General features: G+C 36.4%; 1 protein-coding gene across 1 annotated transcript in view; it reads left to right on the forward strand.

The window, feature by feature from the left end:
- WDR35 (WD repeat domain 35) overlaps positions 1 to 25,389 on the forward strand; it is a 42,949-nt gene continuing 17,560 nt past the window's right edge. The window contains 15 exon segments of the mRNA XM_036380557.2: positions 1 to 88; positions 702 to 819; positions 1,662 to 1,733; positions 3,067 to 3,159; positions 4,242 to 4,370; positions 4,586 to 4,719; positions 6,341 to 6,506; positions 6,603 to 6,748; positions 8,795 to 8,920; positions 11,387 to 11,572; positions 12,111 to 12,143; positions 14,185 to 14,245; positions 22,662 to 22,806; positions 24,087 to 24,156; positions 24,907 to 24,960. Of these exon segments, the coding sequence (XP_036236450.1) occupies positions 65 to 88; positions 702 to 819; positions 1,662 to 1,733; positions 3,067 to 3,159; positions 4,242 to 4,370; positions 4,586 to 4,719; positions 6,341 to 6,506; positions 6,603 to 6,748; positions 8,795 to 8,920; positions 11,387 to 11,572; positions 12,111 to 12,143; positions 14,185 to 14,245; positions 22,662 to 22,806; positions 24,087 to 24,156; positions 24,907 to 24,960 (1,557 nt within the window). The 5' untranslated portion in view covers positions 1 to 64.

Below are 25,389 nucleotides of genomic sequence, written 5' to 3' on the forward strand. Positions count from 1 at the left end.
ACGCGGCGCCGGCTTGGCCGCGCTGCCGTGAGGGCCGGCCCGGCGGCTCCCGCGCTCCGCCGCGATGTTCATCTACCTGTGCAAGAAGGTGCTGCTGGGGAGGCGCGGGCGGCGGAGGGCAGGCTGCTCTCGGGCAGGGGGAGCTGCCCTGGGGAGTCCCGGGGATCGGGAGCGCGGAGCCCGCGGGGGCTGAGGGGACCCTCGGGGCTCTCCCGCCGCCCGCGGCCGCTGCGAGGCGGCCGGAGCCGGTGCGGCACTCCGGGACACGGTGCGGCACTCCCGGAGCGCTGCCCCGCTCTGCCCCGCCGGTTCCCTTGGCCTGGCTTGGGGCTTTTTCCGTGTCCCGCTGCTCCGGCAGCTCCGCAGTGTTTCCCCCGAGAGGCTTTGGACGCGGCTTTTCCGCTGGAGACCGAAGCCCTGTGCACTGTGTGACCCCTGGCACCTGTTTTTGTTGCTCAGCACACCTTGGCAGGTGTCCTGTTGTTATTATTTACTGCATAAGTTCAATTGCTTGAGGGTGGCACAGTTTCTCTAGTGCTTACAGTTCTGTCTTCTTTCTTTTTTTGCATGTACGGGTCTGTTAATAGAAATAAATTTATCTCTTGTGCTATTGTAGATGTCTCTGAGGTGTTCAGGTAGACCATATAAAATAAAACGTGGTTATTGCAACTGTGTAGAGATACAAAATATTTCTTTTTCAGATTGCAATTCCCGGTAATATTCGATTAAAATGTATTTCCTGGAATAAGACCCAAGGTTTCATAGCCTGTGGTGGAGAGGATGGATTACTGAAAGTTATAAAATTAGAAACACAAACAGGTAAATGGGAGGGGTGTGTTAGTTTGTTAGTTTTTGTTTCTTTCTTTGTTTTTTTAATTTTTTTAAATTTGTATCTTAAGAACAAAACCCACCACACTTAAGCATAACTTCTTCCCCAAGTTACTTGACAATATTGCATATGTTTTAAATCTGTACATAGCTATTATGTATTTCTTCTAACATCAAATTTTTTCGTCACTGTCTTACGTATACAGTTTTTCTCCAGCTGGTCTTATTTGGCACACAAATCATTTGTCTACCCATTCTATCTGCTGAAGTTTTCTTCAGTGCTGCTTCCTTTTTTTTTTTTTTCAGGGCATATAATTAATTATTTTTGTGTAGGCTCCCTCTTTATTTTGGAACTTACTTTGTTATTTCTTAATTTTATATTAATGTTTTCTACCATCTTAATTATTTTACAGAGAAAGCTGTGTATTTTCTTTTAAATAAATATGTTCCAGAAAAAGTAAAATCCATTTTCAAAAATTTTAAACTTTTTTTTCTGAATGTAACGAAATGTGATAACCATATATATTGTTGTGGGGTTTGTTTTTCTTTGGTTGTTGTTTTTTTTTTTTTTTTTTTTTTGTTTATTTTGTTGCTTTTATCCCTGAAAAACTGCTAGACCATAAGGCATGTATATCAATTTGGATGACAGATGTGAATGGCAAACAAATGGAACTGAGGGGTGGAAATTTCATCCTGCAGTTACTATGTACTTCTTTTTAAGTGGTTTAGTTTATCTATGTAAATTGTGATTACAGCTTGAGTATTCATAGAAACATGGTAACAGGTATGCCTTGTTAGATTTATTTTCATAGTGAATTTTGTTATTTTTTTAGATGAGGCAAAGATAAAGGGACTAGCAGCTCCTAACAACATTTCTGTGACTCAAACTCTGGAAGGTCATAGTGGTAAGTGTATTTGGGCATTTGGTCTACTTTTAGTTAGAATAGAAATACAAGATTTTGTGAAGCTGATAGAGTAATTTTGGTATAACTTTTTATTGCAAATCCAAAATAAAGGCTGTGAGTATTCAGCATGACATGTAACAGCTTGGCTGTATATTTTTACCATGACATCTTGGATAAGGCTGTTTGGGTTTTCTTTTTAATCATGTCTGTGAGATTACATGTTACAGTAGCTTTCCATTTTCTTCTGAAGAAATGAAAATTGGTTCAGTAAACTTGATTTCTGTGTTAAATATATGGTAATTTTCTCCTTTATTGACGAATTACAGAATGTGTACATGCATAGACTGCAGTGTACAAAGTTTAGAGAGGTTAGAAAGCAAGCTGGAGAAGTATAATGTGTGAAAGTAAAAACTGAATGCAGCAAAATTAGGGAGGACTTAACTTCTCACATGAGAAATGCTGGATGGTCATCAGCCATGGACAATGGGATACGAAAAGGATGCTAAAATCCTTGCATTATTTGGGGAAGTGGACTTCTTTATGAGGACTTGCAGTTGAAATCTGCCAAGAGTCAGGTTATTTTAAGGGCTTAATTAAATAGGATTGGAACAAATTAATTGGGAGGAATTGATTTAGTAGATACTTTGAATGGATGTCTTCAATTCTGAAATAGATTACTATTACCTTAAAAATCTCTGACAATCAGAATATCTTTGATTGCATCTGTTGATAATGTTCTTGACTGAAACACTAAAAATGGAAAGGATACAGAGAAAATGGCTACCCAGCAGTGAGGGGAGGAAAAAGTGTGATACAATTTGATCTGCAGTATGGAACTGATAAAAGTTCAAATGTGTTTCAAATATCTGTGAGTGGGATCCCATATGAAGCTCGAGTATTTGAAGGATTTGTGTGTAGATTGCTCTTTTGGGTACTTGTCAGGGAGATTATGTTTTAAAAGTGCAGCAATAGTGAGGATCACACTACTAAGAGGAAGAAAAACCCCAAACTTCCTACAGCTGTAAAATTTTGTCAGTGACACAGAGTGTCAGAGGTGGTCAGAAACTGCAAAACCATGATTTGGGTTTTGGGTGTGGAATCAACAATGAGCAGGATTTGGAGAGGATGTTACTCCAGAGGGTGAATACAGAAGCAAAAGGAGCACTTGAGCAGAATTTTGAAAGAGGAAATAAATGACACAGAAAGAAGCCTACAATTAAATCCAAGTCAGCAATGTAAATTTCTAAAAAGCTTCAGGTTGATTAAGTTGGATGTTGTATTTTTTATTAACTACTTAAATAATGCCAGTAAAAAGTTTTTTATCACTTTCTAGGTTTTGTGCAGGTTGTGACATGGAATGAACAGTATCAAAAATTGACTACCAGCGATCAAAATGGCCTCATCATTGTGTGGATGATGTACAGAGGTATTCTGCAGGATAAACTAGAGATGGCATAATATTCCGTGTCATGAGAAATATTTTTTTCCCTCACTCGTAGTTTTTACTGTTGTTTTTCAGAGTGTTTATTTTGCAGATTGTATAGCTCAAAATAGTTTTAAAATTACTTTCAAGTTTTATTGTAATATTTGTCTGTATTTTTAATAGTGTAGTCACATGACACAAGGCATTTGTCCTGCAGAGCTACCACAGATGAAGATATCAGTACTTAGACATGTGCTTGATAAACTGCTCTAATTTTTTTATCTCTGTTGCTTGGAATACAGCATGAAAAATATATTGTGCAGTGAGCACAAACATGTTAGTAGACTACAAGAACTTATCAACACTGCATAAAGCATCAATTAAATACTCTCATAAAACCTATCTTTAGAAATGTTTAAGGTAGTGAACCAATATGACTAACCAGTGTATGACTATAATTATCTTTTATTGCTCTTGACCCTTTCACACACGCATATACTGTGGTTCACTGGAATTCATTTAAAAGCCAGCAAACCTCACAGTCAAGGTAACCACTTTCCAACACATGTGGGAAAGAAAAAGAAAATAAAGGGTTTTCCTGTTCTCTTGGGAATTTTAGTTTAATGAAAAATGGAAACAAATAAAATCTTAGCTGTTCTTCTCATTTCAGGAGTAAAGAATAAAAGTCTTTCTGGCTGATACATGGTGGCTACTGTCACATAAATAATCTGTTAGTTTTGGAAAATAATCAGTAAATTACTTATTACCTATTCCTAGCAAAGCCAGTTGTTCCTTCTGTTTATGTTTCCTATTTTATTGTCAGTTCTGAAATTCCTGAAGCACAGAGCTATTTCTGTAGGCCCCTTTTGGACTTTGGCTCCCCTTTCTGAGTCCTCATTCATCATGGTCAGCTTTGGGAATGAGCAGCTCCCATGGGAGCACTGGGTTTCACAGTAACTGTGTCTGTGCCTTCTGGGGACACTGTGCTGTAGTCCTGCTAGGCTTTTACTGCAAGGGCAGCTCAGTGATTAGCATGTACCTTGAGTCCTCTACAGGTAACTCAGTTTTTCTTTCACTTCTGATAGGGTCTTGGTATGAAGAGATGATTAACAACAGAAATAAATCAGTGGTTCGAAGTATGAGCTGGAATGCTGACGGCCAGAAGATCTGTATTGTATATGAAGATGGAGCTGTGATTGTTGGATCGGTGGATGGTAAGATTTTAAGCCCTACTAATTGTTGTGCTATCACACAAATTTGTTTAAAGTGTTATATACACGGTGGCTCTGTTTCTCTAGGTAAATATAATTAATAGTTACTTATTAATTGTGGCTTTGACTTCAGCTGTTTTAGTTTTTGCATTGGTAGCTTGCATCCTGTTTTTAATTTTTTGATATATTTATTAAGTGCAGTCATTGTTTTGTTCCAGGCAATCGCATTTGGGGAAAAGACTTGAAAGGCACCCATCTGTGCCATGTGGCCTGGTCCTCCAATAGCAAAATTTTGCTCTTTGGAATGTCAAATGGAGAGATTCACATTTATGACAATCAGGGAAATTTTATTGTAAGTTCATTGTGGTGTAATTAAGGATTATAATTATAATAGCAAGGTATAAAAATAATTAAATATAAGGATTATAATTTACTTCAATAGCCATAAAAGCTCACTTCCTTTTAATTTATTAATGTTTATTTAATTGGTGGACATCAGTACTGAGAACTGGACAACCTTCTGTACAGAGCTTTTATTCAAGAGTTCTGCAGCTTTTTATTATAATTACTTCTTGTTTGGTAGCTAAATGATTATCACATCAACTAATGCCTTTCAGCCTTGCAATAGTTACTGAAAATGTAAAAGTAGGAATGCCAAGACTGGTGAAATGAAATTAAACTCTTTGGGACATCTGAAAATCTTTACTTTCAAAGATGTTTGTGTTGATAGGTCAGATTTAATATTTTTTAGCTGTTGTTTTTTTCCTTCTTTCATTATTTGGAGGAACTAATGCTGGCTTAAAGGATATTGACTTCTTACAGCTTCTGCTTCCTAAAGTATTAGCAGGCTTTTAGAAAAAGCTATAGTTTATTTTCCTATTGCTCCTATCATTCTTTAGAGAGATCCTGGTAGTGAGTAGAAAAATAAAAGGAAATAGCTGTAGTATATTGCTGAATTCCTGCAATCTAGATTTATTTAATTATTTATATCTACCTAAAGTATTGGAGTATGACTATAACAAAATGCTAAGTAAAACAGTGAGTTTAAAATCCCTGTATTTGAGACCGTGTTTTTTAACTTTCAGAAGCTTAATATGGTGAATTTTCTTCTCCTTTCCATTACCTTCCTAAGAAAGTATCTGCTACCCTTCCCATTTTCTTTTCTTTATCCTCCCACTGTATCTTTCTTTCTTTCCGCTGTGTGAGTCATGGTATTTCCAACTGCTACAAATTGCTGAAATTCTTTAAATAATTTGCTGTCATTTCCCCCACCATATCAACAATATGCATGGTTGTGCTCTCTCTCCCTCTCCCCCTCTCTCCCATAACTTACCTGGCATTCCTCTTGGAATTGATTCAGGAATTCCCTTATCTTTCAGACAAACCCTTACTTGTGTTACCAGGTGTTCTGGGCTAGTTATTGCAAAACTTCTCTTAATTGGTGTTCTAATTTGGACACTAGTTTTTTCCAATTAATTAATTAATTAATGTTATTCAGTAAACTTTAGTCAAGAAAAAGCAAACAAAAGTTTTTTTGTTTTGTTATTTTTGTTGATGTTGCTGTTGTTGGGTTTTCTTTTGTTGTTTTTTAAATATTGTGCCTATGAATGGTTTGAAATAGTAATTGTTTTTTGCTGTGTTCCAGGGGGTTTCTTGTGTCTAGGTATATGTGTCAGTGGTGGCCTTTTTATGTTGTGGTTTTCTTTGTTTTTAAGTTACTTTTCAAAGATGGAAAATGCCAACATTAGGGTACTTTTTTGTAGTTAAAAATATATGTTTTTGTATGTCTGATCTGGCTTTGATTATATAAGGAAGTTTTTCAAACCCATAAAATTCTGAAAACTTCAAATTTTTTCTTGAGACAGGAAAACAATTTTGCTTAGACAACTTGTCTTTTGCAAGTATCAGTAGAGATTTAAATTATTCTTTAAATGACATGTTTTATATGACCTGAATTAACCATTCCTGTGCAGGTGAAAATGAAGCTGAGCTGTTTGGTGAATTTAACTGGAGCCTTCAGCATAGCTGGCATACACTGGTACCATGGTACCCAAGGCTACATTGAACCCAACTGCCCTTGCCTTGCTGTCTGTTATGACAATGGGAGATGCCAGATAATGAGAGATGAGAATGACTACAGTAAGTACAAAATGTAGGGTGCAAGTTACTGAGCTTCCCTTGACCCAAAATGTCTACATGTGTTAATATTCTTAATGTTTATTCCTTAAAAACTAGATCCTGTTTTGATTGATGCTGGTATCAATGTAGTGTGTATTCAGTGGAACTCCAATGGAAGCATTCTGGCACTGGCAGGCTCCCTCAAAGCAGCTTCTCAAGATAAAGATATCAATGTTGTGCAATTCTACACTCCCTTTGGTGAGGTAAAAATATTTGATACATAGTGTAAATGTTTGGGTTTTTTTTTTTCTTTCTAAATTTTATTATGTTTTGCTACAGGGTCATTACTGGTGGAATTTGGATGCCAAAATGTAGGTGTTTAGTGCTCTGAGGTATCCATCTGGGATATCCACATGGATCTGGAAACAGGACCATGTACCCTTTTAGAACAGCAGCATAGTGGCCAGTGTGAAAATCCTCTCTCAAAACACTAGTGACAGGATAAGTATGCTGTCTGACTTTGAACACCAGATCCCTGAGATGAGACTATGGAACATAAGCAGTTTGGAGCTCAGGTAGCTCCAAACTGCTTATCTTCCATAGTCTCAGATGTCAACATCCGTGTATCAAATCCAGAAATACTTGTCTTTCTATACTGGCTGTGTAAGAGACCTGGGCATCTCTAGATTAGAAGCTGAAAATACAGCAGTGAATGAGTATTGGTCTTAAATACTTGATATTTGCTCTTTTATATGGAATCAGTAACACTGGCAAAAAGGTATCTTGTATCAGCAAAAGCAATGGCTCAGAAACCTGAAAAAAGCTAATTTTTTTTCTAAACTTCTTCATTTGACTGTTGGGGCTGTTGTTTTGTAAATGGTTTTTGTCCATCCTGGCTTTTTATAGTAGATTAAATGTTTGATAGTTGAGAGACAACTGGTCAATATATTTTTTTTTTGTGTTTTTGTGCTATTTTTACCTTACCAGGTAATATCCTGTTCCCTCTTGGTAATACACCTGAAAATCAGTGAGTTAGTGTTGTGTAGCAGAGTGTAATGAAGTTTGTCCCTTGTTCAGAGGAAGTACTGGCCAGCTCAGAGCTGTGCGGTGATGGGGGGTTAAGATCCAACATCATCTATAGGGGTTGCCTTAATTGAAAGGATTTAATGGAACCAAAGGTTTTGGCAATAATGTTGCATCTCTGGTTGCTGATGTCCTTTGGATTAACTGAAACTGGTGTTCCAGATTTTGTATTTAGTGTTTAAAGTAAATTCTTCAGGCTTTAGAATTGTTTTGTACTCGTTCTGACACTCATAAGATATGGACTTAACTTTTTGGAAGATGGTATTTTCCGTGAATAATGCGTGAGCAGTATTTTGACTTGGTATTTGCATCTGATCAAAAGCATGAAATAGGTACTCAAAAGGAAAGTTAGAACTGAGCATCAATGTTCAAATATTTTTTAAAGCCTAAGATTATTCAAAAACGTACAATAAATAGTAGATAACTGTGTCTTTTACTACATACATCTATATTATTTGCAACTAAAATGGTACCCTTTTAGAAGGATACCCAAAGAAGTGCTCTGTGGAACTAAGGTTATAGCTTTTGAAAACATTATTTTTTTTCTAATTGTTTCCTTCATTCAATTTAAAATTCTTCAGCAAAATAAAAATATTTGAAAAAAGATGGAAAGTGTACCAATTGCCTTTCTTAGATTCTTTTGGAAAGGGGATAGAGAAGAGGAAAATGTCCATTGCCTCACTGAAAATTGTGTTCCTTTGCAGCTAATTAATTGTGTGCTCTTGACATTGAGTAGAGATATGTTTTTATTTGTTTAAGCTATCAGCTGTAGTTTAGAGTGTTGTATGTGAACTGACTGATACACTGCCAGTGTCAGTGAAACTTCTGAGGCATGTCAGGATCAGTGCTACTGCTGTGTTTTAATTGTGACTGAAATCATAAAGGTGATTCAAATTACCAGCCGAAGGGAATAATGTTTATACTGTTATTCTCTATCTACTGTTTATTTCTTCAAGCTTATACTATCACTGAGTCCTGTTGTTTCTTTCTCTCTGGAGAAATAAAGTACAAATGAAAAAACAAACCAAACCTGAGGTGAAAGAACACATTGTGGTGTACACCTTAAATATCTCTCTTTCTTTGCATATGTATTGCAGTTTGAGAATTGTTATGTAAAGAATATGTATAGGGCTTTTTTCAACAACAATCAAAACAGTAATTTATATATTTTAGAGTGGCTTTCCTGTGATAAATTCAAATCTTTTTCTTTCCTTATTCTAACCAAGCACTTACGTACACTGAAAGTTCCTGGCAAACAGATCTCTTCCTTGTCCTGGGAGGGAGGTGGACTGAAAATTGCACTGGCTGTTGATCATTACATATATTTTGCAAACATTCGTCCACATTACAAGGTACGTAGTAATGTGAAACTTAATTGTATTAATTAGTTTCCTGTTCCTTACTGTCTTTCTGATCAGGTTGAAAAAGTAGCTTGCTCTAATAGACATACATATATGTGTGTGTATATGTATATATATGAAACTAGTGCTTAACTTAAGATTGCAGCTTGATCAACACTACTGACTTGCAGTTTTAGTGGAATGTCAGGGTCTGTCTTGGTGATGCAGTGACTTAGCCATTGCTTTACAATGCATTTGGAGTTTCATTGTCACAATAAGAAAACAACTGGGCATGATTCTAAATTTGGTAGGACTTGAGGATGTCATTAGGTAAGGCTGCTGTGTTTTCACTGCTGTTTGGTTAACTAGGTTGGGCTGAGTCATACGATGGGAATTGTTTGAGCCTTACTTTACTGCCATTTTTTTTAGTGATGAGTTATTCATTTGAGCCTGGAAAGCTGAGTAGACACCTGAACAATAGGAGTGAATGCAACCTGATAGATGTACTTCCTGCTTACATTTCAGTTCCTAATATACTTCTTAAAAGTGTGTCTCATCTAATTCTAAATAATGTTTTATCTTGTTTACCACCTGAGTTTTTTCATTTGTTGTCTTTTTTTTAGGAGTTAGAACTATTTCATTTAAATTTACAGCTTAACAAATAATAGCAATTACTGTCCAGTATAGAGTATTGTATACTTTTCACAGCATAGGATATGTTCTTTAATTATCAGTGTGTAGCCACTGTAATTGGAGAGAGTGCAATGTGAGGAACATCCTGCAGCTATATTGAAATGTATTTTGGTCAGGGAGTTGTAAACACAAATCTGCTAGGAAGCATTTTCAAATAGTTTGTTGTAAATATTCTGGAAAAGACTTTGGAAATCTGAGCTGGAAATTAGTCTTGCAAGAAATGCTACCTAATGTTTATTCTGGGAGATGTGCAACAGCTGGAACACAGGCCTGTTGCTTTTTCTTAAACTCATCAGTATCTAGGAGACCATGTGTGTTTCAAGATCTAGCACAGTTTGCAAATTAATAATGCTTTGAAACTTTAGTTTTAGGAACTGCATGTGTAAGCTCATTTTTTTCCATTTTGCACAATTGAAAAGGAAAGAGGTATGTTCAAATTAATTTATTTCTGCAGCAAATAATCTTAGTATGTTGGTAGTGTACTTTATTTCAATGTTAAATATTTTTATGGTGAATGACAAATGTTTTCCTTCAATAAATACTTCTGCTGTGTTTTGGTAATATAAGTAACTCACTTTTAGGAGCTACGTATTCTAAAAGGTGACAGTCATTAAATGGGAGTGATTCAAAGCTGTAATTATCTTAGGCTGGATTGGAATTAATGACCTGGAGATGAAGAGTTAATATCACATTAACAATCTACTGAATAATCTGTTTTCTTCTATTTTTCAATAAGCCATAATAAGAGAAAGGGGGCTTTAAATTAACATGACAGTAAAAACTGTGGATTGAGCGGATCTTTTTAAAATTTTTCATAGTTTGCATGGAGTTGTAATACTAGTTTAGAGTCTGTGGGTCTATTCTAGAAGTTCTTCTGTTGTTGCTGTAGTTTATCACTTTGGTTTCATTTCCTGAGGAGTGTGGGAGCCTCTCTTGCCAACACTAATAAGCTTTCTCTTCTCCCTCTCTAGTAGATGCTGATGCAGAGAATTCTATTAGGCTTTCTACAATTGCATCATCATCTTTGAGTGTTTTGCTTTATGTCTCATTTGTTTGACAGATTCACCTCCTTCCTAATTTCTGATTCTGTTGTACTAGAAAGGATTTTCATCATTATATTTTGTACTTTAAATCAGTTGAATGCAATGAAATGCATCCTCATGTATGTTCTGTTTCTTTTGCCTTTTTGCCCTTTCTCCTACTTGTTACAGGAATAATTACATTCTTCTGGGAGGAAGGGAGGGGTTTTCTCATGATACTAATATGGAAGAGGTGATGTGAGTTATTACAGTGCTCCTGTGTAATTGCTTATTTTTGCCTGCTTCTGGAATTGCATTGTTTAAGGTATTTATTGTATTTCTTTGGGAAATGAACTTCAGGTTTCTGAATCAGTAGTCACAAAGCAAGCATTTCCATGGCAAAAAACCATCATCACACTGGGTCCTTCTGAATACCTGCTGAACTATAAAAATATACCTATATACCTGCTGAACAAGGAGGAAACAGGGCAGAGTGAGATCTTGTCACATTTTAAGGTTGATCTTTCAGTTCTGAAGGTGATAGAAAAAGCTTGGTGATGGAAAAGCTTCTATTGCCAGTTTAATATTATTCCAATATCTTACTATGTGAGCTGTGTTCTCATAATAAATCAGGTTGTCACTTGACAGGTAAGAAATATTGTATACTAATTGTGTATATGAAATAAACTCTTTCATGGCTGGGACCCTTCATTATTGAATTCTTGTAGTTTCTGATTGGTTTTACCTACATTGTCTTTCTTGGCAGTGGGGTTACTGTTCCAACACCGTTGTTTACGCCTATACCCGAGCGGACCGCCCAGAGTGCTGTGTAGTCTTTTGGGACACAAAAAACAATGAGAAATATGTGAAATATGTCAAGAGCCTTATTTCCATAACAACTTATGGGGACTTCTGTGTTTTAGCAACTAAAGCAGATGAAAATCAGCCTCAGGTAAAATCTGTCTTAATTTTAATTTGAAATGCTCTGTTCCACATGTCAGTTCTTTACAGCTGGAATAAGATGAAATGTAAAAGTCTGAATCTGCCTTAGAGTTGTGTCAGTTGTCATTTGACAGAATCGTGTGAATGGGTTCAGCGAGTCCCAACAAACAGCAAAGTAGCTGATTCAAAGTAACTGCATCTACAGATAACTCCTAGTAGCCATTAGTAACCTAATAAAAACTGTAGCCTTCCAGATGAATGTTTCTTCAGAAATATTTGGAACAGTTCTCCAGAGACAAGGTAAAAGCATGAGAATAGTAATGAATATTTTTGTCAGTCAGAAATGGAAAAAATGGGGCAATTTTTAGGTGATGTGTTACATTTTACTACAAACTTCTTCGTTAATTAATTTATTTTACGTGTAATCACAATTGATAAATGTATTCTTTGGTTAATGAATGTTCTGTTAGTGTGATACTGTTACATGATTTTTCCTGTGTAATCATTTCAGAATTATTTTCTGTATCACTTATATATTGCTTACAAAGGAGGAGCAGGAGACAGAGTCATTTGGTGCCATGGTAAAAATCCCCAAAAGTGCTGTAGTGCTGCTTTGCTTCATTGTGCTATAAATGGTATAGTCTCATATGGATTGAAAACATGGGATTGTGGCCATTTGGTGAAGTTGAGTGCAATAAAATAATTTTTTCTGAATTGTAATTTTAAAGGAGGAAACAAACAGTTGAGAGACTTAGTGTAACTATTGAGCATAAATAAGATTTAATTTTCTCACCTGAAAATTACAGATAGTAAGGACCTATCATTTGTTTTGAAATGGCTCCATTGTCATTATTAACACTGTGAGTTGCCAGGTTTTAGAAATGAAGTGCATAGGTTTGTGGGTAGCAGTTATTAGAGTTGTCTGAAAAAACTGATTGGGTTTACAAGAAATTTTGGTCATTAGAATTGTGGTTTCACAATGGCAGAATTTAAGCAATAGCTAATGGGAAAAAATGACTATAATTTCAGCAGGACCTGTTTAAAGATATTGCAAGTAGATGTGTCAGTAAATTAAGGACTTCATGTTGATATCCATAACAAGGCTGGATAAATCAACCAATGGAAACTTCCTTCCCTGGCACCACTGTGTGTGGGTCATACAGCCTGTCTTGGATACTTTTACTCCACTACTCCTTGACAGGCTCTGATCTGCTGACTTGGAGTCTCAGAAATGACTAGAAAGGACATAAAAGAAAAATTTATTGTAGACTGAATGTGGGGATAATTTACCAGAGAAGAGTTAATGTAAGCATGATATAAATAAAAAACAGAGTTAAAAAAGGCATGTGTGTTTTCCTACACAGGCAGAGGCAGAACATTTTTTTTTTTAATAGAAATCTGAGAATGCTGGTGAAAAGTTTAACTTATGAACAAAGAAAGAAAAATACTGTTTTTGTGAGGTACTTCTTGGTGGCCAAACCAGAAAAAAAAATTAATCAAAAGAAATCCATGTTCAGCTCTTTTTCTTTGGAAGAATGAAGTTCATACAGTAGATGAAAAGCTAAAATGAGCTTCTCTCATGTGATGAATAAGATGTCAATCTATCAGTTTAAAAGGTTAGCTGTACAGTTACTGTAGTCTGCTACCACAATTACATGGATTGTTCAGGAGGTGAAAGAGCCATGAAAAACTAATTATCTTTCATTTCCAGGAGAGTCAGGGTAACAGCTCATGGGTAATTCACATTTTGGTAGCCCTGTATATTTTACTTATTTAAAGTTTAAAAACTTTACAATAAAAGTTGCTCCTTAACTTCCATACTTCTCATTCAAGGCATTTCCCTATGCAATAACCATTCAGATATTTAATCCTTGATTTAGACCTGAAGAAATAAATACATAAACTACAACAATAAAGCATTATTGTCAAGTGAATTTTTATGTATTTGCATCTTCCTGAATTTAACAGCCCAATCTCTGAGGTAACTGTGCTATTAAAGCCTTCCTGAGTGAGATTACAAGAAGGCAAAAACTGAAAAAACCCCCTCTTCACTTCTGTAGTGCCCGTGATACTGCAAGGCAGAGGGAGAGCCTCATTGACAATTCTCCCCAGACTTCCTCTTGGAAGTTCAAGGAGATGGAGATCTGCAAAGCCTAGAACAAAGATCCTAATTTCTGGGAGTTTATTAGATTGCCTTTTGCATGAGGAGCTGATGAGAGCTAAACCCCTGAGTCAGGGCTGTATCATGGCTGTAAATGCTCTCAGTGCAGCCTGTGCCTTGCACAGCAGCAGGGGAGGTGCTCCCTGTCTTGCCCATGTGTTGTCTTTGGATTTTGCCTGGTAGATTTGCTCCCATGCATAAAACAGCTGGTTACTTGCCTGTTTTGTGCTTGTTCTTAATTTATAGTGCTAATTGGCAAATAGGTCTCGTTTACTCTCCATTGCTCTCATGCTTATGCTGCTTTATATTTGCTACAGTCATGGTCTCTCTGTTTTCTGTTTCTGATGACCATTAAAATGTGTGCTGTGGGTTATGAGATGCATCTCCACAGAAAACTGTGTGCAGCTTACTGATCTACAAAAAGTATGGTACTAATGACACTTGCTTTTATTTCCATACAGTATGTGCTGGTTCTCTGCAATTCTATTGGCACACCCTTGGACCCAAAATACATTGATATTGGTAAGCAACTTGCAATAGTCTTATTCTGTAATCTGTGTTGGAATTGACCTCTTAGTTATCTTTTAATAAAGATAATGGCTTATCAAACAGTAACGTTCCTTGTCAAATTGGCTCAACTTAAACTGATTCTTCCTGTTAATGCAAACTATGAATGACATAATTTAAAAAAATTGCTACTTTTCTTTATTTCTTTTTTTTTTTAATGGATATCTTTTGGTACTTCAGATTTTCCTTCATGAACAGTGGTAATTCAACTTCTTTATAAGTACTTTGAAAAGGGTCCAGTTTTACCAGAGGAAGTGAAATAATTAGATTTGGACTTTCATTTAAAAATAACTTTTTGCTGCTTTCCATATAACTTAAGCATCAATTTCTTATGGTTCAGTGTTGAAAATATATTTTCCTTACCTTGATCACAATTGTTTTATCTAAGTAGTTTCAGATTGTAAATTAAAAGTCAATATAAAAAATCAGTGGATTATAAGACAAATATGAAAACACTCCCAAATCCTTACTAGTGCTGAATTCCAGCTTTTCCCTACTGCTTGTTTGCTGCAGATGTCGTAGAGAACATTGAGAATAAATATCATTGATTATTTTCCCTTTAAACAGGTGAGGGAGTTGTCGTTAAACTGACTAATTAATCTTTTTTTTTTGACTAATGAATCCACTTTTATTTGTTCTAGTTTTTGTTTTATTTTTGGTTTGTTACCCAAATAGATCTGAATTTGGATTCAGAGTAGACACTGTTTGCAGTTTTCTTTTTGAACCTTGATTCTTTGATTAACTCTCCTGTTTTGATGTAAGGCTAAATAACTTATTTAAATTTATAAAAATATTTATTTGCTTTTGAATGAGAGGGAAGACTCTATTATGACAAGAAACCTCATGAATTTTTTTAATGCAGATTGCCTTCTAGAGCTGTTGTTTTATCCTCTCTGCAAAAAGAAACTTCTGGCTAAATTAGTCTCAGTAGAGAAGTTAGTTTTAAGTCATAGTGCTAATACTTGGTGTTAATATTAAAGAACAAACAGCCATTCTCTCTGATAAAATTGATAGGTAAAGTGTCTAGCAAAGTTTTGGTAAGATAGAAATGATGAGGAAAGTAAGGTGAAGTACTATTGAACGAGGAAGTAACAGCAATTCACAGAAGAATATAGGTAGGAAAAAAAATCTACCAAGGACTAGAAATAATCAAGATCATAAATGATTATTTTCCTTTGGTCTAAACAGCTTTATTCTTTATTATATATAAATTAAATTGTAAGTATAATTTTCTAATGTTCAGTTTTTCAGTGATAGCAGGAGGAAATCAGCTTTGAGTCATACATATATTTTGAAATTTGTGCCCTATATTGTAGATCATAATTAAAATTCAGAGTATGCTCTGATGAATGAGTTTGACTACTTTGTCATATGGAACGTTTATGAAATCTTGTTGTAGTTTTAGTCTTGTGATTTCTGTTTCTGTCCCTTTGATGTCCTCTTGCCACCTTTGCAATAGGGGGAGCCATATCAGAATCTGAAAGACTAACATGTCCAGGAGCTTCAATACCAAAAAGTTTATCAAGACTGGAGGAAAAAACATCAGTAAGACATCCAAACAATGCTCTCCCCTGCTAAAAAAACCCAAACAACCCAAACCAGAAAACCTAAACCCAAAATATAATCCCATGAAGTAAGATGATGTGATGGGTGATAGGGGTGTGAGTTGGGTGCCTGTTTTGTCCCTGTCCTATCTCTGCTCCTGATCAGATGTCTACACTGTATGTGCCCATTGGTTTCCTGGATTTACTTGGCAGGCAGGATTGGGGTGGTGGGAGAGGGTTCAGGGACTTAGAGGGAGTAGTTCTTCTCATTTCTGCAGCTGACATCTAAAATAAGTTGGGTGAATCATTGATGAAGGGGGTCTTTTTGCTCTCCACTGGGTATGAAGAAACCCAGGGCAGCCAGCTCATCTCTGTCAGAGATGTCTAAAATTAGGTGAGATGAATCCCACTCACTGTTAAAATTAGCTTTGCATGTACATGTCTAACTCTGCATTTAAACTCTTTGCTTTGCATTTTTCTAGTGTTCAGTTTATGTGAACTTTCTGAGTCTGTGAGAGTTTAACAATTTTTTTTATTATTATAAACAAAGGTTTCTTTATGATTCTGCCAGTAGGACCCATCTCCTACAGCTGCCTGTACACAAGAAAAGAATCTTTTTCAGTAACTGGGAACACTTAAAAAGAAAGTCTATTTAATTGAAAAATGCTGTTGTTTTTCCAACTGTACTTGAATTGTGCTGATTAAATAATTTTTTCCTTTAGCATAACAAAGCTTTCTGCAGTCTGCTGCTGTTCCCTCCAGTACTGGAGGACCAGTTTAGTGCATAGATTTGCTCTTTCCTAGAAGTGAGTTCATTTGTGAAAGTGCTGGCATTATAACGTTGAGCTTCATGGATGGACAAATACCTGAGGTTAGGAATATTTACATTTTTGAGTCCTGAAAAATTTCTGTAGCCTCAATTATAAGCGAGTCTTTCATTACTGTATTACACAACCAAAGATTCAACCTTTTTTTTTTTAAATATATGCATCCTGTAAGACTCCTTTAAATTTTGCTCTCCAAACTTGCAGAAGGATTGAAGGTAAAAGTGAAAAGCAAATGCCTATGAATGCAACTCTTTTGGAACACATTGTGCTGGTTTCATCATAGTTACTTTCCTCTTTTTGTAATATTTGAAAATGCAACTTTATAGAACAACTAGAAATATTTACAGCATAAGGTCAGTGGATGTGAGAGGTTGACAGCTGTACATAGTCAAGGTTCTATTGTACAGTAAATCATGCTGTTTATCACAGTTGGAGCTTTTTGGCAATAGGAAGTGTAATTGTTCCAGTTTGACAGCATGCTGAACTTAAGCAGCTGTCTGGCCTTGCAGAAGTCAATAGAGAGAGAAGACCTTGTAAAACTTTAAGGGCAGAAGACCTTTCTGAAAGTTCTCTAAGATTTTGGTTGATACATGATTTCTAACAAAATCATTGTCCTTTTGTTCTGTTTATAAATGAGGAAAATCAGCATTAATTAAATCAATTATCTGATGAGAGTCATTATTAATAGTTTAAGAAATAAGAGTTAAACATTAAAATGAACTTCTCTCTTACTCAAGATAATTGGATGAGTGTTACTGACTTATGAAAAATGCTATTATCTGTTTCTAAAATTCTTTTTTTCCCCTCTTCTTTCTACTAATACAAATTTTCAGCTAATTTCCTTTTAGTAAACTAATAAATTGTTGCATAAAGTTCTGTCCATAAAAAGTTAGGTAATTTTTGTTTTGAACTCTTGTACTTGTTTCAGACTTCTAAGTGCCATCTTTCAGAGTGGCTTAAATACACTTAGGTTGTTACTTTATTTGATTTTCATAAATGCTGGTGAAAAATGATTTGTAACATTGTAGAATGTCCTCAACAGAGCAGTTGGTATCTGTGTGCTCCTGCCTTGAGTGTGCACTCTTCACTACCATGAGTCTAAACTATATTTTTTGACTGGCTGTAATTACTGCAGATTGAACAGGCACTATCTGTGGTTTTTAGCAGACTGCCCCTTGTTGGAGCAAGAATCACCTGGAGCTCTACTGAACATAAAGCGTTTACTCCTCCTTGAGACTTAGGTGCCTTGCAGGCCTCTTGGGCAAAGCCTCTTGGATTTTGTCCTGGTAGGAAATGGATAGTGGAGAAAAAAGGCTGCTCGTGTAGGGATGCTAAGTAGCTGACAGAGCATTTAAATAATGCATCTGAGAACGTGTATTAAGATACAATTTGTCTGAATTGTCAATTTATAATATTTTATAATACTGTTTCAACAAAGCACTATTAATCTCCTAATGACAAAGACATTATGCAATGTTTGATTCACCCTCAGGAGATGTAAATCTTGTGTTGTTGGGCTCTAAGCCAGTAGCTCAAGTAAGGCTCAAAAAAAGAAGAGCTTATTTCCTTTATTCTGTTGATTTTTTAATTATGTCATTAGCTTTCTAATGTTTGTCTCTGTTAATGATGGCAATAAAGTATTAATTAGTCATTATCTGATGAAGGGCCATCACTTTAGCTTTCTTTAGACATTGATGGGTGGTTACACTTTCAGCTGTTCCTCATACTGCTTTTTATTTTGTCCAAAGGCATTTTGCTTCCCCTGCTTCCTGTGCCTTGTGTTTGAGGTCCTTCACAATAGCTCGTGTTTGCTAGCCCATAAATTACTCTTTTCTTCATTGTCTAACATTACTGCATTCCATCCTACTCTGGGACAAAAATTAACCAGCACAGTGTCTTGTGTGCTTGTTTTACAGGCTCACAGGCTTTCTGTCAAAGTCCTTTGATGAATAACTAAATATAAACTACAGAAGGTTAAATATCTTGTTATATAATATCTTTTTAATGGAAACACAACAGATGGTATCTGCTAAGAAAAGGTCACTCAGGCTGGATTATATCATCTTCTTACATGTGCTTAGGAGCACTGACATAGTGATGTGTTGAGTTATCTTTCAAGTGTGTGTTAGCACCCAGTGAAATTAATACAACAGCTTGACCAACATACAGGTGGATTAAAGGCAGAGCTGGAGTCCTGCCCAGGTGTCTTGCCTCCCTCCTGGATGCCATAACAGGGATGACTGAACTGCATGTGAAAAGCACTTGAATTGCTGTTACTTACTTGATCCTTTTAATGTAAATTGTAACGGATTTTGAATATTTATGTTCTGTAAACTGTGGTTGTTCATGAGTTGTCCCACATGTCCCAACATGTTCAGTTGTCCCTGCTGTTGCCTGACATTTTTTTCCATTTGTGAGCCAACACTTGTAGAGATATTTGAATCAGGCTCTAAAATAAGGTAGATTTATTGATTAGAGTAAGTTCATTCCAGTTTCTCAGGAACAGCCTGTAACAGACTTGTATGAAAACAACAGTTTAATATTGTGTCTGTCAGACTGCTTCCTTTCCATCAGATTTAGGTGGGATCACTTGTCTTTCTTGTTTGGGTATGCTAGCTCATAGACTAGAAAGCGTCTCAGCCTTTTCATGTGGTGAAGTAATGTAGTCATGCATTAAGTTTGATTTCTGTCTATATTTTTACAAGAAGTTTAGACACTGAAGCAGGTGTTTTCTAGCAGCTTTGAAGTGAGATGGAGTGTGTGTGGATGAAATGCAAACATTGTAGAAGGTTATTCGAGATTCCTGGGTATATACGAAAGAAAGTTTCTTTCCTTCAGGGAGGAGGCTTTATGAAGGAGTAGTGAAGAGAAATGAGGTGAGAAGAGAAAGGAGGGCCAGAAAGAATTTAAAGGGCAGTTGTTTCACATGTTGGAGTTGTTTTGATGGGGGTGGTGTGTTTACCCTTTTCAGTAATTGGTCAGCATCTGAAAAGTGAAGCACCTGTTTAAATGTTTTCCTCACATATTTTCAATGTCTGAAAATTAAGTATTAAGACATTAATACTGAAGTTGAGTATTGGCAAAATCAGCAGGAAGAACTCAACAGTGTAAGAAGTTTACATATTGAGCATGGAAAGCTGCTGTGTAGTGGAAGTGCTGAGAAGTGTCCAAATTTCTTGCCTTCTTCAGACTTGAGGTGCTTGCATTTCTGTCTGCTTAATAGTCAGAGCACAGGTTCTGTGAAGGGCACTGATGCTCAGCTGAGCAGTGCTTGCTGGCAAATCAATGCTGCCGTATAAGATGGTATTTCCCTGTACTAAAGGAAACTTAAGTAGTTAAACCAGCTGCCTGGAAAGGGATTCTAGGTCTTCCTCAGCCTGAAGGGATTGAAATGAGCATATTGTCTTTCCTTCTCTGCCCAGCAACAGCCCAAACTTGAAGAGGCTGGGACATTCTTCCCTCATGTTGAATTTATGCTGTCATGCAGTCAAGAAGGAAAGCATTTTAGGAACAGAGCATAGCCCAGTGTGGAAGGCTCTGAGGCAAGAATGAGGAATGGAATACTTTCAGTTGGAGGGGACTGACAAGGATCATCCAGTCCAGGATCACTCCAGGGCTGACCAAAATCATGTTGCTAAGGGCATTGTCCAAATGCCTCTTAAACACTGACAGGCTTGGGGCACTGACCACCTCTCCAGGAGGTTGTTCCTATGAGTGTCTACCCCCTTGTAAAGAAATGTTTCATAGTGTCCAGACTTGCATTTGAGTTTCTTTTTCCACAGATTTTTCTGGTTTTGATTTTTTTTTTTGTTCAATGACTGACCAATATAAAAAGCTAAAACAGTCCTACAAAAAATGCCATGTGTCCTACTTTTATGTTATTGTTGAAGTTATACAGGCAATTCTGTAAAAGCATCAGTTCCCATGTAGAAATGCTTTCAGCTCTCTCAGATGTGGCTCTGCATGGATCTGATCCTGATGATTGTGTCTCTGTGCTGTGCCCTGCAATTTCACATTTGGCTTAAATCCAGTCATTGCTGAGCCTGTTTGCAAAGAAGGGAAGGCCCTGCCCTCCATGCTGGCTGCTCATTCCTGCCTGCTCCAGCATTTGTGATTTTCTCTTTAATCCAACTTAATGTAATCTTTTATTTATTTAATTTTGAGGTCAGTTAGATGAATGAACTGATCAAATTTACTCTGTTGTCCAGCTGCTGCTAGAGCTGATATGAAAGAAGTGGCAGGAAAATGTGTCAGGGGTTGGTGCGTATGTGCTTTTTGGCAGCAACTGTCAGTTTAGTCTGAGGCATGTTCATAAAACACCTAATTGATTGTATTCTCATGGATAAAGCATGGATACTTTGCCATCTTCTTTCTGGTTCACAACAGACCATATGTGAACAACCTTTTTCCCAGATTCAGGTATTTCAAGGTGTGCACAAATAAGTTTAGGCTCCATGGAAGCTGTAAGTCAAAGGGGGGAGTCACCTCTTGAGTGTGAGGAATGCCCATGGCTTCAGAGGTTGGCATGGCAATGGGGTTTAACATTGTCTTGGACCACAAGTACTCAAATGCTGACGAAGTTAAGTTCAAATATGAGGCTTAACACAAGTGCTGTGATTTGAGCAAACCTTATTCCCTCACAGGTCAGGAGATTTTCATGTTTAATTTTTAAAGGATAAAAGCATTGGTTGTTATGGCACATACAGCTGGAAGTTAATAAAAATCCAGAGCAAACACATAGAATTTGTTAATGTTTTTGATGAAACAGGAGACTGTATCCTTCAGTGACTGATTATTGAAATGAATGTGTTATAAGTACATGAAATACATGAGTTGCATATAATGAGTAAACAACTGTGCTGCTCACGTTAAGCATCATCACTAAGCCTTCTTGCCCAGTATTGACATTTTTACTAAAAAGTATTCTGCAGCCATTGGGTAGCTTATAGAATCCTCTTGGTTTCAAAGAAATGAAATCTGTTTAATCAATCTTCCCCCATCTGTCTCTTGTAGCACTGCTCTTCTATGTGGCAGGCTTATAGCTCCCTCCAGAGTTCTGTTCTGTGCTAAAATTAAGAGGAGAAAAAATAAGAGATTCACTGTAAAAGAATTGTATTTTCTACTCACATCGTGTTATCTGCATGACTCAGGTGTTCCACTACCAGGCTGGTTTGCACAATTCTTTAGAATTTATCTAGCTTTTTTTGGTATCATAATGATTTACTTATAGAGCTTAAAGACATTGGCTGATTTGCATACTGGGTTTCTTTATTTTTCTATGCCTTCACTGTTTTGGTTTTTTCTTTTTTTTTCTTTCTTTTTTTTTTTTTTTCACTGAGTATGGACAACAGGAATGAGATACTCAATTTGTGCACATAGTCTAAGTGGGCTTAGAGCTGAAGTAAAGAAAATGTCCTGCATTCCTACACTGTGATTTTTTGGTATATTAAAATAAGACTAAGTATACAGTCTGCTAAATATTTAATTTGTTGCCAGTCAGATAAAGATTTTATATTTGGCCCAACTATTAACTAAGGTACAAACAGCGTTTCTAGGACTTGTCTAACTTAAAATTTATGAATTGTTTTTAAGAAAAAGAATCTCTTCTAGATTGTCAACTTTTGAATAGCCTTAAATAAGTATTTACTAGATCTTGTTAAGGAGATTCAAGATGCTCCTGAGCTGGTCATTAACCTGAAAGTTTGTCTATATGTATTTGCTGTTTTCTGTATCAGTGCATGAAGATTTGCTGAAATAGCAGGGAGAAGAAAGTGTTAATGGTAAAGTCAGAACTTGTAAAGAAGTTCTCTGCTCTTCTGGACAAGTCCACAAGGCCCCTGTGAAATTTGCTACCAGCTAATGAAAACTGCTGTTAGGTTGTGTGTGGGCAGATTTTTTTGGTCATTGTTTTTTGCATTTAACATATGGGTGTATGTACAAATCAGCATCTACTCCAATGCTTGCTGCTCTAATTTTGCAACTCTTTGGGTTTTGTAACAGAGCCATTGTTTGTCACAATGACCAGAACTCATGTGATCGCGGCTTCCAAAGTAGCATTTTACGTCTGGCAGTACCGGGTGGCCAAGAAGCTCACAGCCATGGAAATCAATCAGCTGGCACGGACCAGGAAGGAAGGCAGGGAAAGGTTTGTCTTCAGGCTTTGTCATTTTTCTTCCTCTGCTCTAGTGTCATTGATAAGGTGGATTCTGACATGTTTAAAATGCAAACCCTTGTCTTCTCATTTTTCTGATCAGGTTTGTTGAATTTCAGGCCTGTAAGATGATATACTAGTTTTGTATAACAACTATGTGTTTGTTATCCACATCCCTCAGACATTTTTGGATTAGTTTCTGTTCAGTGTCTCCATTTGGTTGCTGCATGTTTTCCCTTATGGAGCTGTGTGTCTTGATGCCTGTTTACCCCTCTCCTGTTTCCCCTCCATGCTCTTAGTTTCAGGCAGCTCCATTCCCTCTGATAACTTTAACTGCTTCTCGTCTGTCATTGCCTGTAAGAACTTAGTCTGTCCAGCTGGCTCTTCTCTAATACACTTGTGTCTGGTTGTGGCTTTGACAACTAATCCTGCATGGACTTTTATCCTCTCAAACTAAACAAGCCAAAGTCAACATCGTTTTGCTTCCAAAATATTTCTTTCCCAGGTGCTCATTTGTGGCATTAACTTTTCTGTCACCTCCACAAAGCTTGCAACTTTGTTACGGTTTTCTTTTTAGTTATTTTGTGTGTTCTTCTATATAATCTCTACACTATATCATCTTTCTATAAACCTACCATCTCCTGTCACCATATATCCCTAATAATGAGTAATTATTTGTGCATGATATAATAATTTAGATTGTTGTAGGACTTGGATGTCCTAGCCTTGTACAAGATTATAAATTGATAAAAATATCAAAAAATGTAGATACTTGTAATTCAGCATTAATGAGGATTTTAGCATTCTAAAATCTTTCCTAATGCTACTTTTTAAGGCAAAAGAGAAGTTACAAGTGTTGAGGAGTACAGTAATACATAAGTTTTTGTGGATGTGAAGGTGAAGTGCTTCATAGTTATGGAGAAGACCCTGGAGAGATATGGAAGTGCATATTTGAAAAGGACAACTGAGTGGTTGATGGTTTTCAGCAGGACACTTAACTGTAACAGCAGAAACTTAATGTTACAGGATGAAAGTTTACAGTTCATAGGGAATAGACCATCAGGGGCTGTGAAAGTGAAAAGCAACTGCCATATCTGTATATCAATATAAAGCAGGTTTATCAAAGGGGATGCTTTTGAACATAAGAACAGGCATAACTTTTACTCTCTTCTCCAATTCCAATGGTTTCTTCTCCCAGGATGGAACATACTGATGCTACCAAAGTTGATCCTTTCTTTGGACTCACTTTTTCTTCTCACTCTCCTCCTTTACAGGATATATCATATTGATGACACCTTTTCAGGCTCTGGAGAAGGTCACCTTGATTACAGCAAAGCTTTTGAAGTGAGTGATGTTATGACCTAGTTTATTGTGGTGTCACTGGTAGCTTGAAAGGGCAGTAATTAGTGTTGATTTATTTATTTTCATAGATTTTCATTAGTAGAAGTGGTTGTACTTAAAATTTCTTTTACTTCTACCTTTTTTTACGTGTTATGTTTCTTTCCTCTGGTTGGTGCTGTTACTGCGTCATTGTGTATTACTGGAAATATATAGCAAACTATAGTGAACATGGAAAAAGTATATTCTGAGTGTGTACAGTATATTGACATCTGCTGTCTTCCTGGTCAGAAGCAGCTCCCCCCACTTCAACAAAACATAACTTTGTTGAAACTCAATAACCTTTATTATCTTTTCTAGTATTTTTGGCCATTTTCACTTCATGTGTGTGTGCAAGTGCTGTCTGTCCCTACTAATGTACCTGAAATTAATTACTTAACAGCCCTCACAAGCCAGGGATTGTTGCTTTCTTGTGTTTTCTGTTAAACACCTGTTACATTTTGGATTTCTTATTTTTCTGGAGGGAGGGGCAGGAAAAGAAAGGAAGCTGTTAATGTTATTGTTATGATTGCCATAGCAAAGACTACTGATACCATCTACAAACTATCCACAGACTGTATGCTGACAAGGTTTGATAGCCTCTTTTCATGTGGATACTTAGCAACACTCTTGTTTATTTAAATAACCTTCTTTCTTTAGCTGGGCATGCTTACCTTTGCAGTAAAACTGATACTGATATCACTTGTTTACTTTCAGGGAACAAGAGATCCAATTTGTGCAATAACAGCATCTGATAAGATACTACTTGTGGTAAGCTACATGATTAACAGAACTCCTAATTGCCTCTTGTGCTTGTAGGTATAAGATTCTTCTCTCTATGTTCATAAGCAGTCATAACTTCAAAGCATTTCTGAATTTAGAATTTACACAGACAAAACCTCTTTCCTCTTCTTCAAAGATAACTTTAATGGTTTCTTCTGTTAACTTGGATTCTTTCTTCAGGAAGGCTAATTCACTAAGTACTTGCAATTTAATTACAGAGTAGTTGCCTGAGTTAATACTTACACATAGGATTTTATAAAGTCTAGATCAGGACTTAATTCTGTAATCTGAGTCCTGAGAAGTCTCTTTGAGACAGTATTTGAGACAGACAAAGATTTACAAAGTTTGTCTGTTTACATATGAATGGTATAGTGCATGGTACTGTACTATATACAGATGAATACTTATGGATTATAC

Source organism: Molothrus ater, chromosome 3 (assembly GCF_012460135.2).
Source record: "Molothrus ater isolate BHLD 08-10-18 breed brown headed cowbird chromosome 3, BPBGC_Mater_1.1, whole genome shotgun sequence".
Lineage (NCBI taxonomy): Eukaryota > Metazoa > Chordata > Aves > Passeriformes > Icteridae > Molothrus > Molothrus ater.